We start from the raw sequence: 16442 nt of genomic DNA on the forward strand, positions 1-16442 counted from the left end.
CAGCACCAAAAAAACCGACTTGCAAACTATTTTTTTGCACTTTCAATTAGAGCAGCACCTCCACGGTCACTCGATCAAAATGTGGGCGCTTGACAAATGGCATGTGTTTAATTGACAGCCGCAGTGTCCTGGGGTCATGTGATCTCCATTCATTTTTTTCCTAGCTAGCCTCCAACGAGCCAGCTCAACGGGGGAAACTGGATTTGCTTGTTGTTGTTAGTTGCGAAGTCGTGTCTGACCCATCGCAACCCTATGGACAACGTTCCTCCAGGCCTTCCTGTCCTCTACCATCTTCTGGAGTCCATTTAAGCTCACGCCTACTGCTGCAGTGACTCCATCCAGCCACCTCATTCTCTGTCGTCCCCTACTTCTCTTGCCCTCCATCTTTCCCAGCATTAGGCTTTTCTCCAGTGAGTCCTTCCTTCTCATTAGGTGGCCAAAGGATTTGAGTTTTAGCTTCAGGATCTGGCCTTCTAAAGAGCAGTCGGGGTTGATCTCCTCTAGGACTGACCGGTTTGATCGCCTTGCAGTCCAAGGGACTCGCAGGAGTCTTCTCCAGCACCATAGTTCAAAGGCTTCAATTCTTTGGCGCTCAGCCTTTTTTATGGTCCAGCTTTCACTGCCATACATTGCAACTGGGAAGACCATAGCCTTGACTATATGCACTTTTGTTGACAGGGTGACGCCTCTGCTTTTTAGTGTGCTGTCTAGATTGGCCATGGCTTTCCTCCCGAGGAGCAAGCGTCTTTTAATTTCTTGGCTGCAGTCCCCATCTGCAGTGATCTTGGAGCCCAGGAAAATAAAATCTGTCACTACCTCCATTTCTTCCCCATCTATTTGCCAGGAATTGAGAGGGCCGGATGCCATGATCTTGGTTTTCTTAATGTTTAGTTTCAACCCAACTTTTGCACTCTCCTTCTTCACCCGCAACAAGAGGCTCTTTAGTTCTTCTTCACTTTCTGCCATTAGAGTGGTGTCATCTGCATATCTTAGGTTGTTGATATTTCTTCCGGCAATCTTAATTCCAACTTTTGATTTATCTAGCCCTGCCTTTCTCATGATGTGCTCTGCATATAAGTTAAATAGGCAAGGCGACAATATACAGCCTTGCCGGACTCCTTTCCCAATTTTGAACCAATCAGTGGTTCCGTGTCCAGTTCTCACTGTTGCTTCTTGGCCCGCATATAGGTTTCTCAAGAGACAAATAAGATGATCTGGTACATCTGGATTTGCTTAGCAACCACCTAATCAGCTTGAAACCTTCAGTGATTCACTTAAAGACTGTGATAAGAAAAGATGTAAAATCAGGGACCACTGGCTTAAAATCCACCTTGCTTGGCATAACAAAAACAACAACAACAACAATAACTATAGCAACAACAACAATAAAAATAATACTTTTTTGTGCCTCCCATCTCCCATACAAGATGGACTTTGGGCGGCTCAGATGTGGTTGTATGTTGTGATCAAAATTGTGGTCATTAGTCAAGGACAACCTGTGATGTTTCAATCACACATCCAAGTATTGCGTAATCTTGATTTGTGGCCTTCAGGGAAGACTTGCTTTCTTGTATTTTGTTATTGTGGGCTTTAGTTGGATCGAATGTGATGAACTAAGATTCATTGTCCCTAAATATCTAGGACAGGGGTAGGCGACCTTGGCTCTTTTATGACTCGTGGACCAACTCCCAGAATTCCTGAGCCAGCCATGCTGAGGGGAAAGAGAGAGTTTCCAAGCTGAGCCATGTTGGCTCAGGAATTCTGGGAGTTGAAGTCCATGAGTCATAAAAGAGCCAAGGTTGCCTACCCCTGATAAGAGATCTTTTCTTTGCATGTGTATAATTCCCCAAGGAATACAGCCTGGGATCTTCAGAAGGAAGGAGTAGAAGGGAAAGAAATAATTGACAAACCTACTGGGAAATAATACTGTACTTAATATAAAAAAATATAGAAACCAGCCAGCATCTGATATAATATATCAATATATTGAACCAGCCAGCATCTGAAATAAGAGCAGTTATGGATAAAGTGTTTCGGGTGAATTCATGGATTGCCAGACAGAGAAAGTTGCCTAGAGATGTGGTGGTTTATTTTGCAAAAAGAGAAATTAGAGATCAAGTTATACAAGCTGCCTATGATGTTAAGGTTGTGATTGCTGAACAAGAAGTCTTGGTTTTAAAAGAAATTCCTCCAAGGATTTTAAGGGGAAGAAAGGACTATACATTTCTTGTGCAAGAGCTCAAGCAAAGAGATATAAGGTTCAGATGGGAGATTCCAGAGGGGCTGATGGTGATGTATGAAGGTAAAAGGTATAGGCTGACTACTGTGAAACAAGCACGTGATTTCTACAATAATGTCTTAAAAGCAACCTCATTAACGCTCTTGGAAGCTGGAAAGGGATCTGGAGAAGAAGAACAACAAGAGGAGGAAACAGAGGAAAATGGTGCTGGAGGAGATCAAGCTACAATCTCTTTGGATGATCCTAGAGAGCAAAGAGTGACGCGTGCTGCTTTAAAACGAGCAAAGAAAATAAAAGAACAAGATCAGCAAAAGTCTTCAGATTCTTCACATCGCATTCATAGCCAAGCTGTGGGAGGAGCACGGCCTAAAGTAACCAGTCCTATCAAAGCTGTGGTCCAAGAGCTTCTCGAGGATATACATGGCAACTAAATTTTTAACCTGGAATGTTAATGGACTAAACTCACCGCAGAAGAGGAAGAAAGTTTTTCAATATTTAAAACAATTTAAGATAGATGTTATATGCCTGCAAGAAACGCATATTAGAGTTTTGGATCAAAAGTATTTATTGAACTCGAGGCTGGGTACGCAATTTGTTGCTTCTGCAGAGAATAAGAAAAATGGAGTGGTTGTTTATGTTAAAAGTGCCTTAACAGCGGACCTAATTGAAGCAGATAAGCATGGAAGATATGTTATGATCGAGCTGTTGTTTGAAGGTAAAAAGACGCTTTTAGTTGGATTATATGCTCCAAATCAACAACAAGCTGACTTTTTTAGTTTACTTCATACAAAGCTTACCCAGTTGGATTATAAATCCTTTATTTTTATGGGGGACTGGAATGGAGTTATGGATGTACAGTTGGATAAGGCTGGAGCCTTTAAACGCATTCCAAGTCACGCTAGACTGCCTAAATCTTTTTTTGAAATGAAGGATGACCTGGAATTGCGAGATATTTGGCGTGAGAGACATTTGCGGGAGAAGGATTATACATTTTATTCTGATAGACACCAATCTTTTTCGAGGATTGATTTTATTTTGTTGACTAATGATCTTCTTTTGAGAACTAAAAAGGTGAAAATCTGCGCAAGAATTATCTCTGATCACAGTCCAGTGTGGTTGGAGATTGATAAGGAAAGAGGAGATAGACGCTCATGGCGCGTAAATGAGAATTTGTTTAGAAATCAGAGAAATGTGGAAGAATGCAAACAGCGGATGAAGGATTTTTTTGAGATGAATATGAATAAGGGTACCTCTATGGATATGGTTTGGGATGCTAGCAAGGCCTATATGAGAGGGGTGTTGATATATATGAATAATAGACATAGACGTGCAGTGGAAACTAGAAGGAAAGAACTGGAGAATGAAATAAAGGAAAAAGAAAAGGCTTTGATTTTGAACCCAGAGGAGGTGAAGATCAAGGAGGCTATTAGACTGTTACGAGGACAATTTGATAAATTAATGGCTGATCAAGTGGCGACCAATCTGCGGTTTGCTAGGCATAATACTTTTTGCAATGCTAATAAGCCAGGCAGATGGTTGGCTTATAGACTGAGGAAAAAACAAAGGGCATCTAATATAGATAAGATTGAGCATAAAGGAAGGGTTGTGTATCAACAGAATCTTATTAAGGATGCCTTTGTGGATTTTTATTCGAAATTATATACTAAAGAGGACATTAATGCAAAAGATATTGATACGTATTTGGAGAAGGCTAGCATCCCGGTTCTTACGCAAGTACAAAAAGAGGGGATTAACCAACTGATTACAGAAGAAGAAATTTTTACAGCTATTAAGGAACTGAAGGTGGATAAAGCACCAGGCACTGATGGCTTGACTGCGGCCTATTATAAAAACTTACAATTAGAGATGATAAAACCGTTAAAGGAACTGTTCCAGACAATCCAGAGGGGGGGAAAGGTGCCCCCGTCTTGGAGAACAGCTTTTATCTCTTTGATTCCGAAGGAAGACCAGGATGCTACTTTAGTTAAAAATTACAGACCGATATCGCTTTTAAATACAGATTATAAGATATTTGCTAAGGTTTTGGCTAATAGACTGATGAGGGTTCTGCAACAGGTGATTCATGGGGACCAAACGGGGTTTATTAGTGGAAGACAAATGAAAACCAATGTGAGACATATAGTTGATGTGTTAGAGTTTTTGGAAAGGCACAACCAGATCTCTGCTGCGCTAATCTTTTTAGATGCTGAAAAGGCTTTTGATCAATTGAACTGGCAATTTTTGTTGAAAGTTTTAGACAAAATGGATTTTGGGGAAAAAATTTTACAACCGATTAGGGCATTATACCAAAAACAAACTGCCCGAATTATAGTTAACAATAGTTTGACAACAGTATGTAATATTGAGAAGGGCACAAGGCAAGGCTGTCCGCTATCGCCCTTGTTATTTATATTAACATTAGAGATACTATTGGTTAAGATTCGGAATTCGGAAAAAATTAAGGGGATACAAGTTGGAGATCAGGATTACAGATTGAGAGCATTTGCAGATGATCTGGTTGTTACAGTGACCCAGCCAGAGAACTCTGTTGTGGACCTGATGGAGATAATAACACAATATGGGAAGGTTTCTGGATTTAAAGTAAATATACAGAAAACTAAAATTTTGGCTAGAAATATGACAGTTTCGCAGAAGGCTCTCTTAGAAGGATTAACTGGATTTGAGATTGTTAAAAGGGTTAAATATTTGGGGGTGATTTTGTCGCCCTCTAATACAAAGCTATATAAAAATAATTATGAAAAGTTATGGGGGAAAATTCAAAAAGAACTGGAGAGTTGGGAAAAATTGCAATTGTCTTTGTTGGGACGGATTGCAGCAGTGAAAATGAATGTCCTGCCCAAATTTTTATTCTTATTTCAAATGATACCGATTCTTAAGAAAGACTCTAACTTGGAGGAATGGCAGCGTGGTATCAATAAATTTGTGTGGGCAGGGAAAAAGCCACGAGTTAAACTTAAGATTATGCAGGATACTCGTGAGAGAGGTGGCCTTAAAATGCCTAATTTTAAATTATATTATGAAGCTGCTGCACTAGTAGGAATAAGTGATTGGATTAATTTGACACAATCGAGGTTATTAAATCTTGAGGGCCATGATCTGTTGTTTGGCTGGCATGCATATTTGCTGTATGATAAGAAGGTAGATACTGTGTTTAGGATGCATATTTTAAGACAGGCATTGCTGAGAGTTTGGAAGAAGTATAGACATAAGTTAAGCAGCAAGATACCATTGTGGGCAATCCCAAAACACGCAATAGAAAATATACATGCTGGTTTCAAACATGATGAGACTACTTACAAGGAAGGAGGGAGGGGGGGAGGGGGGGGAAGGGGGGAGGTAGGGAGGGGAGGTAGGGAGGGGGAAGGGGGTTTTTTAAAGGAAAACTCTATTTTTAAAACTTTTCAATAAAAAAAAAATATAGAAACATTATTGAGACTCTAGAAAGATTGCAGAGAAGAGCAAAGAAAATGATTAGGGGACTGGAGGCTAAAACATATGAAGGACGGTTGCAGGAATTGGGGATGTCTACTTTAAGGAAAAAAAGGATTGGGGTGACATGATAGCAGTGTCCCACTATCTAAGTGGCTACCATGAAGAAGAGCGCCCGAAGGCAGGACAAGAAACAACGGGTGGAAACTCATCAAGGAGAGAATCAAACCTTGAACTGAGGAGAAATTTCCTGACAGTTAGAACAATTAACCAGTGGAACAGCTTGCCTCCAGAAGTTGTGGGTTGTGGGTTTAAAACCTCACTGGAGGTTTTTAAGAAGAGATTGGACAACCCCCTTGTTTGAAATGTGTAGGTTCTTGAGCGGGGTACTGGGCTAGAAGGCCTCCAAGGTCCCTTCCAACTCTGTTATTTGGTTAATTTAATTTAATTTAATTTTCAGGGAATTTTAGGTTCCGGCTTTGCGCTGAAGGTTCAAGAGCAGCATCGTCAGAAGCACTTTGAAAAAAGGAGGAATCCTGCAGCTGGCCTTATTCAGGTAAGCAGAGAGAAGGGGTGGGTGGGAGGGTGGGGCTCAGGGAAAGTCGGATCTCTGAGGAGAGAGAAATGGATCAAGAAGGTGCTGAAAGAGAATCGATTCACGCTGCAAAACCTTCTAGAGCAGGGGTGTCAAACTCAATTTCATTGAGGGCCGCATCATCACTGCGGTTGCCCTCAAGGGGCCGGGTGGGTATGGCCAGGGTGGGCGTGGCCTACTGGGTAGGCGTGGCTAGAGTGCGTATGGCCTACTGGGTGGGCGTGGCCAGCTCTACATCATTCGCATCAAGGGTGCCTATGGGGGCCTGGGCAGGAGTGGGACAGATCTGAGGGTCTCTGGCAGAAGGAGGGTCTCTGGGCCAGGGCCAAGGCAGCGGGGGCCATTCCCTCACTGTTGCCAGGATGGCTTTGCGGGCTGCATGAAACCACTTCGTGGGCCAGATCCGGCCCCCGGGCCTTATGTTTGACATGTCTGTTCTAGAGCATGGTCTCCAATCTTGGCAACTTTAAGCCTTGTGGACTTCAACTCCCAGAATTCCTCAGCCAGCCAACTTTTAAGACTTGTGGACCTGAACTGCAGTGATTTGCTTAACAACTGTGGCAAAAAAGGTTGTTAAAATGGGGCACGGTTCGCTTAATAACCACTTTGCTTAACAACAGAAATTCTCATCACGGTTGTGGTTGTAAGATGAGGACTACCTGTAAGTTAAAGATTAGGACAATGTGGTTTCTCCCCTGCAAAGTGGACAGCCCTTAGACTTAGATGCCGCTTCACAGGGCTTTACAGCCCACTCTCTAAGCAATTCACAGAGTCAGCCCCCAACAATCTGGGTCTTCATTTTACCGACCACAGAAGGATGGAAGGCTCAGTCAACCTTGAGCCGGCCAGGATTGAACTGCTGGCAGTGGGCAGAGTCAGCCTGCAATGCTGCATTCTAACCACTGCGCCACCAGCAAGTTAACTTCATTATTTGCTTGTTTTATTTTTTTTGAAATCACATCTGCCTCTCCTTCCTATTTTATCTCAGGCTGCCTGGAGGTTCTACGCCACCAACCTCACCCGAACCGATTTGCACTCTACCTGGAATTACTATGAACGAACTGTCACCGTTCCCATGTACAGGTAAGCGTTTCCTCTGGGTCCATGATTTCTCCACAAGTAGTCCTTGACTTACAACCATTTGTTTAGTGACCATTCTAAGTTACAACGGCAGTAAAAAAAAGTGATTAATGACTGTTTTTCACACTTGTGACCGTTGTAGCATCCCCATGGTCACGTGGTGAAAATTCAGACGCTTATAACTGACTCATATTTATGACGGTTGTATGACCCTGGGACCATCTGCGACCCTCTGACAAGCAAAGTCTGCGGGGAAGCCAGATTTATTTCTGTTGTCTTCTTTATTTAACAGCTGCCGTGATCCGCTTAATAACGGTGGCAAGAAAGGTTGTAAAATGGGGCAAAACTCACTTAACTGTTTTGCTCAGCAACAGAAATGTTGGGCTCAATTGTGGCCGTAAATCGAGGACTACCTATACTTCTGTCCATTTTGCTTATTTTTTTTTGTTACATTCAAGACAAACTGTTCTGTTCTCATTGTGTGTGTGTGTCTGTGTGTGTTTTAAAAACTCACTGGGAAGTTCTGTTTTCGGAAGTCACTTTTTTGTTTTCAAATGCTGGGTTTAGATTTATTTCTCCATTGCTTCTATTGGTTTATATTAATTTGTTTTTCTTTTCTTGCACATTTATGTTTCTCCGTCTTGCGTTGGCCACCGTCTTTATTTTTCTACACCTGTTCTCGGTGGGTTTTATTTTCTGACAATTGCCATGTCAGAAACCTGAAGACGATCTGAAAGGCTGGCCTTGAAAAGTAGGTAAAAAATAAATAAATAACCCCATTTTCCAGTTCTTTCCCATGACTTTTCTCTTCCTGTAACATTTAGCATTTTGACCTGTACTGTTTTTGTCCGTGATGTGGAAAATGAATTGTAGAACATCCTTTCTGATTCCTTCCCTGATCAGCCTAGAGCAGGGGTCTTCAAGCTTGGCCCTTTTATGACTTGTGGACTTCAACTCCCAGAATTCCTCAGCCAGGCACGCAGGCTGAGGAATTCTGGGAGTTGAACTCCACAAGTCATAAAAGGGCCAAGTTTGAAGACCCCTGGCCTAGAGTTACATTTCTTCACCTCAGCAACTTTAAGATGTATGGACTTCAACTCCCAGAATTCCAGAGCCAACGTGAGCTGGCAGGGAGACTTGAAGCCCATACATCTTAAAAGTTGCTAAGGTTGAGAAACAGTGGCTTAGAGTAACTAAATAATTTCAGTTTCTGACAAGAAATTTAGTGGGAAGCAGAACACACAGAGAACACGGTTTCCAATTCTTTGTGAAAATAATCTTCAGGCAGAATGATGGTCACAGCATAAAGCAGACCTCTCTAGCATGTGTCTTCCAGGTATATAGGAACTGCAGTTCCCAGAATTCCCTGGACTGTGCTGATTGGGAATTTGGGGAAGAAAGAACCCCCTGATTGGGAGAGAACAAGATTGGGGAAAGTAGTCATAGATTTATCGACTCAACTGCACTAAGAGAACTTTAGCTGACTATAGAAATGGTTGTAGTTGATTGGTGATAATGGATACTTGTAAATTCTTTCTTTTGTTGAATGAGCAAGGAGCAGAATCTGACTCTTTGGATGTAGAAGCTAAGCAATTTCAGGCCTGATTAATATTGGATGGGAGATTGGAAGATTGGAAAACCATCAGAAAATTAGAAATTAGAAAAAAAATTAGAAATTGGGGGGGGGGGGAGAAAAATCCCCAAGAAGTGACAATGAAACAAAATGAACAATATCACAACATTTATTAGAGAGCAAGTGTGATGTAGTGGTTAAGGTAGTGGTTTAGAAACCAGGTGACGGTGAGTTCTAGTCCATCTGTAGGCATGAAAGCCAACTGGGTGACTTTGGACCAATTCTCAAGGAATGGTAATTTCTAGTTTCACCTTAGGCAGTAAAGCTGGCTGGGCGACTTTGGACCAATCACCAGGATATGGTAAGTGTCAAGGTTCCAACTAATGAAACCAAATAAATCAGAACACCGAGGCTTGAAGTTTCCTCAAAGAACATGTTTATTGGATACATAATATCGGCAGGGTCAAAAGTGAAGCCAACTCTAAAATTCTCCTTAGGGATTCAGTGTAACTAAATGTAATAGTTCCCTCCGCTCTGCTATGCTATTGAACACGCTACCCAATAAAAGCAATTGACGGGCTCCGTGAAACTTCTTCTCTCCACTTTCCAGCTCCTGTGGGAATGACCTTGGTTCCCACGGGACCGCTCCGTGTTTAGTCTAGTAATGCTGTTGTTTTCCTTCTCCCTCCCCCGCAAAAACCTGTGGCAACTTAGATAATCTTTATTGTCATTTTATACTGTGGGCACAACAACACACATCAAAAATGAAATTTAGTTACCCCCTCTCAAAGTGAAACACATACATGACACACATCTAAAACATACTATATACAACCTATGTATAGACCCACACCCCTACATATAAAAAGGTAAATGTTCCCCCGCACATGTGTGCTAGTCGTTTCCGACTCTAGGGGCCGGTGCTCATCTCCGTTTCAAAGCCGAAGAGCCGCTTGTCCAAGGACGTCTCCATGGTCATGTGGCCGGCATGACTAGATGCCAAAGGCGCACGGAACGCTGTTACCCTCCCACCGTAGTGGTCCCTATTTTTCTACTTGCATTTTTATGTGCTTTCGAACTGCTAGGTTGGCAGAAGCTGGGACGAGTAACAGGCGCTCACTCTGTTACGCGGCACTCGGGATTCAACCCGCCAGACTGCCGACCTTCTGATCGACAAGCTCAGCGTCCTAACCCACTGAGCCACCGCGTCCCCCCCTACATATACATAACAATAAAATATTAAATACTTGAATATATAACAGATATATAATATATAACGGAAGGAGAAAGCCTGAGAGTTCACAAGGTTAATGCTGTATGGAATGAAACTATGGCTGAATCTGGATGTTCTGCTACGGATACCACGAAGCCCCCTCCTCCCAGAAGGGAACAAGGAAAACAGGTCGTGAAGAAGATGAGTAGTGTCCCAGATAATCTTACGGACCCTGCTCAAGCAACGCTTATGTGCCACGTCCTGGATGGAAGGGAGGGAACTGCCAATGATCTTTTTGGCCATCCTCACCACTCTCTGCACCGCCTTCCTGTCTGAAACGACAAAGATGGCTTCACCCAGGTTCGTTTCAGAAGTTGACAGTAAGTTCTAGTCCTGCCTTAGTCATGAAAGCCACTGGTGAGTTTGGGCCAATCATGAAGAGAAGGTAAGTTCTAGTCCTTGACAAGGCTTCAAGCTCACTTGGTCTTCAGCTGACCTGAATGAACCTTTATTGTCAAAGTACAACCATGTATACATTGGGATTTTCGTTTCTCCATCTATGCACTTGAAAGTAACACCTCCCACACCCCGTAATCTAAAGGCAAGTTGAAACACAGAGGCACGTAGCTGCCAAAGTTTCATTCTTGACAGGTATAGGGTTTCGTCCTTGAGCAGGGGGTTGGACTACAGGACCTCCAAGGTCCCTTCCAACTCTGTTATTTTGGTTTTGAGTTACAACAGCTAACAAGGAGGACATCAGATTGAAGAAACTGGTCTAGGTGGTGGAGGCGTACACCAGAGCTTTACAGTCAGATGTGCGTGCATTTAGGGTTTATGGCTGCTGTCCCAGTCACACACAGCTGATTCTGTGTGGCTTACAACAATAAAAATCTGGAGCATGAAAACCATAAGGCACCACCCTTAACTCCTTCCTCAAGCCCCCCCACCCCCACCCCCCATGGCAGCAGCAAACCAAGCAAATCAACCACTTGATCTGCTCCATTCTCCATTCGTGGTCCTCAAGCTCACTGACAAAACCATGACTTCAGGACCTTTTGGAAAAGCCACAAGGTGCTAAATGCAGGTCATCCTCCACTTACAACCACTCATATAGTGACCATTCGGAGTTACAAGAGCACTGAAAACAGTGACTTATGACCATTTTTCACACTTAAGACTCTTGCAGTATCCCCCATGGTCACGTGATCAAAATTCAGACTCTTGGCAACTGTCATGTACTTATGACGGTTGCAGTGTACAGGGGTCACGTGATCCCCTGTTACGACCTTCCGACAGGCAAAGTCAGTGGGGAAGTCAGATTCACTTAACAACCTTGTTACCAACTTAACAACTGCAGCGACTCACTTCTCAACTAGGGCAAGGAAAGTCATAAACTGGGGCAAAACTCAACAACTGTCTCACTTAGCAAGAGAAATTTTGGGCTCAATTGTGGTCCTAAGTCGAGGACTAAGCTTACCTCCTTCCTCTGTTCAATCAGCTTTATTTTTCATCTTCCAAATTGGGGCTGCGGCAGTATACACACATTGCCTTTATTTTGTGTTTTAGCTGTTTGTTGTTTTCTGTGTTTTGAGTTGTAGATTAGGCTACGTAGGAACTTTTATTGTAAAGCTAAACGCCACACATTCTTATAAAAACCTTAAACAATAATTTACATGCATGCAAATAATGCAGTTTTATACCTTGAACAATAACCTTGATTTTTTTTTTCACGAGGGCTTTATCAGATAGGACTTAAAACTCAGAATTGCAATTGAAATGAGCGAGCAAAAGAATTTTCTTTTTTTTAAAAAATAGAGCAAATAGCAATTAGCTGGTGAAATGAATCTGGATATTTTTGGCTAATAAGAATACCATTGGAGAGGGGCTGAGGAAACGGCTATTGGAATGTGCTGGTTTCCTAAATTATAACACAGCCATTGCGTGTTTTTTTTTGATAATAAGAGATGGTCATCCAGGGAATGCAGAGACAAATTATGGGAAACTCCCAACAATAGACCCATCTGGAGATTTTCCAAAATCCTCCTTGTTGAGAAACAGGCTGTGTAATTTGTCGGCAAATGACTCAGTATGGAATCTCGAGCTTAGAAAATTTGGGATATTTTCAGGGATGCTGAGTAAATAGGATCGGTCTGGTTTCCAGATCAGTGGTTTCCTTAATGTAGAGCCATTCTTGGAATAGCAATCTGTAAGCTTGACTGCTTCAATCTGAAAATAGCCTGAGGTGCCTTTAAGAAAATTAAACGAACAAACAAGGTCTTGGTGGGGTTTTATAAGGCCAGGCAGATATAATGTCTTCTGGTTTTCTCTGTCCATTCTCATTAAAAAAAAAAGGCTTTAGACCTGTGGTGGTGAACCTATGGCACACATGCCACAGGTGGCATGCAGAGCCCTCTCTGTGGGCATGCGCACCGTCACCCCAGTCCTAGGCCTTCAGCTGGCTTTTATAAAACTTTCTCGTTTTAGGCCTGCGCTGCTGTGTGAAAAAAAAAAAGGTTCAATCAATCAATCAGTTTCAACTTCTCATGGGAAAAAAAAAGATCTCGCAAAGTTGGAACTGATTGATTGAACTTTTTACTCCCACCCAGTCTGCCGTTACCACTGCAGCCACGCCCACCCAATGGACCACGCCCACTCAATGGGCCATGCCCACCCAATGGGCCACGCCCACCCGGCACCCGAAGATACATAAGTGGGTTTTGGGTTGCAGTTTGGGCATTCGGTGTCTAAAAGGTTCGCCATCACTGCTTTAGACGTTTGTTTCAGAGGGTGTAAGAGTGAGCAGCATGAAAACACAGGTAGTCCTCAACTTACGACCACAGCTGAGCCCAAAATTTCTGTTGCGAAGCAAGACATTATCAAGTGCGTTTTGTCCCATTTTTACGACCTTTCTCAGTGCAGTTGTTAAGTGGATCACTGCAGTTGTTAATTTAGCAACCTGGTTGTTAAGTGAACCTGGCTTCCCCATTAATGTGAAAAGGTCGCAAAAGGGGATCGCGTGACCCCGGGACACTGCAACCGTCATAAATATGAGTCAGTCGCCACAAGCGTCTGAATTTTGATCCCATGACCACGGGGAGGATGCAATGGTCGTAAGTGTGGTCATAAGTCACTTCTTCCAGTGCCGTTGTAACTCCGAGCAGTCACTGAATGAATTGCCATAAGTCGAGGACTATTGTATTATGAATGTGCGCACAGAATAGAGTTGGCATTGCTGTGCCTTTGATGGAGGTTTTTGCAGGATTCTGTGATGCCTCCATTGGAGCCTGAATCTGCACAGGAAAATGAGCAGGAACGGGGCGCTATGGAGGGTGAGAGAGAGGTGTCTGTGGCTTCAGAGGAATGTGGGGAAGAGCAGGCCGAGGCAGGCCAGGGCCCTTCAGGATTGGGACAGGATGAACAGGGGAGACAGAGTTCAGGTGATGAGCAAGGTCCACCCCCACCTGATCCTAGAGCACGGAGAGTGGAGAGAAGGAGGGAACAACACATGCAGGCCTGACTACTCAGGTGGAGAGTGCCCCGCCCCTCTCCACAAGGTATACCTGGGGATTGAAACTTAAGGAGATGCTGTGGGGAGAGGCATTTGTCGGGAACAAACGCTGATTCCTTGGGAGTTCTGTGTCTTGTTGCTGTTCTCTTGATCTGTGATTTCTGCTCGGAAACCTAGAAACTCCGACCATTTGACTGACTGACAACGTTGCTTGGATGTTCAAAGACCTCGGACTGTATTTTGGCTTCTCTTCTGAAACTGCTCAGGCAAGCTTGTATTCACACAGACGCCTTAGGTTTCTGGTGTATGTGTCATTCCTTGCTATCTCCGTGGCCTTGAGTAAATTCCTCTTCTAATCAGACTGTACGTGGAACTACTTGCAGCCAGAGACGGCTGAAGGTGTGTGTGTGTGTCTTCCTTGGTTTGGAGGCTTGCCAGAAACGTGGGAGCATTTGGAGAAAATTTGGAGCAGTTAAAGGGCGGTTTGAATTGCCAGCTGACTCTGCGTTGCCTCTGTGCTGTGCCTTGGGTCATCACAGATTCTCTGTTTTATATATGCAGCTCTTTCTGCTGGTGGGGGGGGATAAAATCTGCAAGGTATCAATAGAAGAGAATATTTGTGGCTCATGGTTGGGGTTTTATGGTCTATGTTCCGTAAGGATAGACAACAGGTCCTTGGGGGGCGGAGTCATGAAGCCATTGCATACCATTTGCATGAAGATGCCATGATCCATGCAACCTCGTTCTGACATCATTGTGGCTTTTATCAGGTGTGCTTAGTGTCTTTTGAAGGAGGAATGTCTCAGGGGTAATTAGCTTCTTTCCTTGCACAACTTTGTTTTGCAGTTTTTAAAGAGGTAAAGGTAAAGGTTCCCCCACACAAGCATGCTAGTCGTTTCCGACTCTAGGGGCCGGTGCTCATCTCTGTTTCAAAGCTGAAGAGCCAGCGCTTGTCCGAGGACGTCTCCGTGGTCATGTGGCTGGCATGACTAGACGCCAGAGGCGCACGGAACACTGTTACCTTCCCACCGTAGTGGTCCCTATTTTTCTACTTGCATTTTTATGTGCTTTCGAACTGCTAGGTTGGCAGAAGCTGGGATGAGTAACAGACGCTCACTCTGTTACGCGGCACTCGGGATTCGACCCACCAAACTGCCGACCTTCTGATCGACAAGCTCATTGTCCTAACCCACTGAGCCACCGCGTTTTTAGCGTATAGCAAATTGCTTTTTACATATGAATGAATAATTCATTTTTGAATTTATTAGATTTTTTTTTAATCCTGCCTTTTTAACTTTGTAAGTAACTCAAGGTAACAAGCATATCTAATACTCCTCCTCCCTCCTCCTGCTTTCCCCCACAACAACAACAACCCTGTGAGGTAGGTTGGGCTGAGAAAGAATGACTGGCCCACAGTCACCCAACCGGGTTTTATTCCTAAGGCCGGGCTAGAATTCACACTCTCCTAGTGATTGTCCCAAAGTCATCCAGTCGGCATTCATGCCTAAAGCAGAACTAGAACTCACCATCCCCTGATGATTGGCCCAAATTCACCCAATTGGTTTCATGCCTCGGGTAGGACTAGAATTCACAGTCTCCTGGTTTTTAGCCTGGTTCCTTAAGCACTAGACCAGGGGTAGGCAGGCAACCTTGGCTCTTTTATGACTCGTGGACTTCAATTCCCAGAATTCCTGAGCCAGCCATGCTGAGGGGAAAGGGAGAGGTTTCCAAGCTGAGCCATGCTGGCTCAGGAATTCTGGGAGTTGAAGTCCACGAGTCATAAAAGAGCCAAGGTTGCCTACCACTGCACTATACCAAACTAGCTGTCTTTGCACCTAAGCAGCACGGTATCCTTTTCAGTAAGAGCAAATGTAATCTTGTCTCCTTGTTTAAAAACAAAAACAAAATCAGATCAGGAATCCTGGATAAGGCCCAAATCATCCCTATCCTTCTGGATGAGTGTGTACCAAGATGATGCCCTTCAGTGGAGGCCAGTCAGACGTGAAAGATTTCAGCACAGGGAACCTTGGTTCATGGAGAGTTTATCAGATAATCACAGACCGCTGTGTTTCTCCTGGCTTATTTCATTCTTTTTTGCTTGCTTCGGCAGCCCGGATATGCCAAGATATGTATTTGGAAGCGTTGATATAATCACTTTGCTCACGATTAGCAAGAAACCAGCCCTTGATCTATTTTTATAGAGCTTCTCAGGCACCTAAGCTAAGCCGAGCTCTGAATAATTGATTGGGGTGGTGAATTTTTAATCTCCTTCAGAAGTCCTCAGTAAGACTTGTTGTGATCAAATTCACTTCTGGGCCAAAAAGGCTGCATTTCTGCCGGGGCTCTGCTGATGTCCCTTGCTTTTCTGGTTGCACTGGTAGAGAAGACTTTGAATAGCGAGATGGGCAACTTATCAATTTAATAAAAAAAACAAACAAACAAGCTTGTAAGCCACCCTGAGTCTTCGGAGAAGGGCGGGATATAAATGGAATTAAAATAAATAAATAAATAAAATAAATAAATAAATGCATAAATTGGACAGGTGAATCCTTGCCAACTGGTAGATGTGACCGGATGGACATGGTTTGTATCAATGTTTAAAAGCTCTGAGCTATGCTTTGAGAGTGTTTCCAAATTATAATTTCAGGAGCTGTTCTGAGCAATGTTTGAATGGGAGACCACTAGGCGATATGTATTTGGCAGTCACAGAATGTATGATTTTTTTTGTCATTAAGTCGATCCCCAACTCAGCGCAAGATTCCCACAAACCACCCTTGACTCCTA

General features: G+C 43.4%; 1 protein-coding gene across 3 annotated transcripts in view; it reads left to right on the forward strand.

Moving 5' to 3' along the window:
* KCNQ2 (potassium voltage-gated channel subfamily Q member 2) overlaps positions 1 to 16442 on the forward strand; it is a gene marked incomplete at both ends in the record, with an annotated part of 120649 nt that overhangs the window by 54589 nt on the left and 49618 nt on the right. For all 3 annotated transcript variants that reach the window (XM_081323740.1, XM_081323741.1, XM_081323739.1), the window contains 2 exons: positions 6150 to 6245; positions 7273 to 7367. In XM_081323740.1, coding sequence (XP_081179866.1) covers positions 6150 to 6245; positions 7273 to 7367 — 191 coding nt within the window. The remainder of the gene's footprint in view (positions 1 to 6149; positions 6246 to 7272; positions 7368 to 16442) is intronic.

Source organism: Vipera berus (assembly GCF_964194415.1).
Source record: "Vipera berus genome assembly, chromosome: 3".
In the NCBI taxonomy this organism is placed as follows: domain Eukaryota; kingdom Metazoa; phylum Chordata; class Lepidosauria; order Squamata; family Viperidae; genus Vipera; species Vipera berus.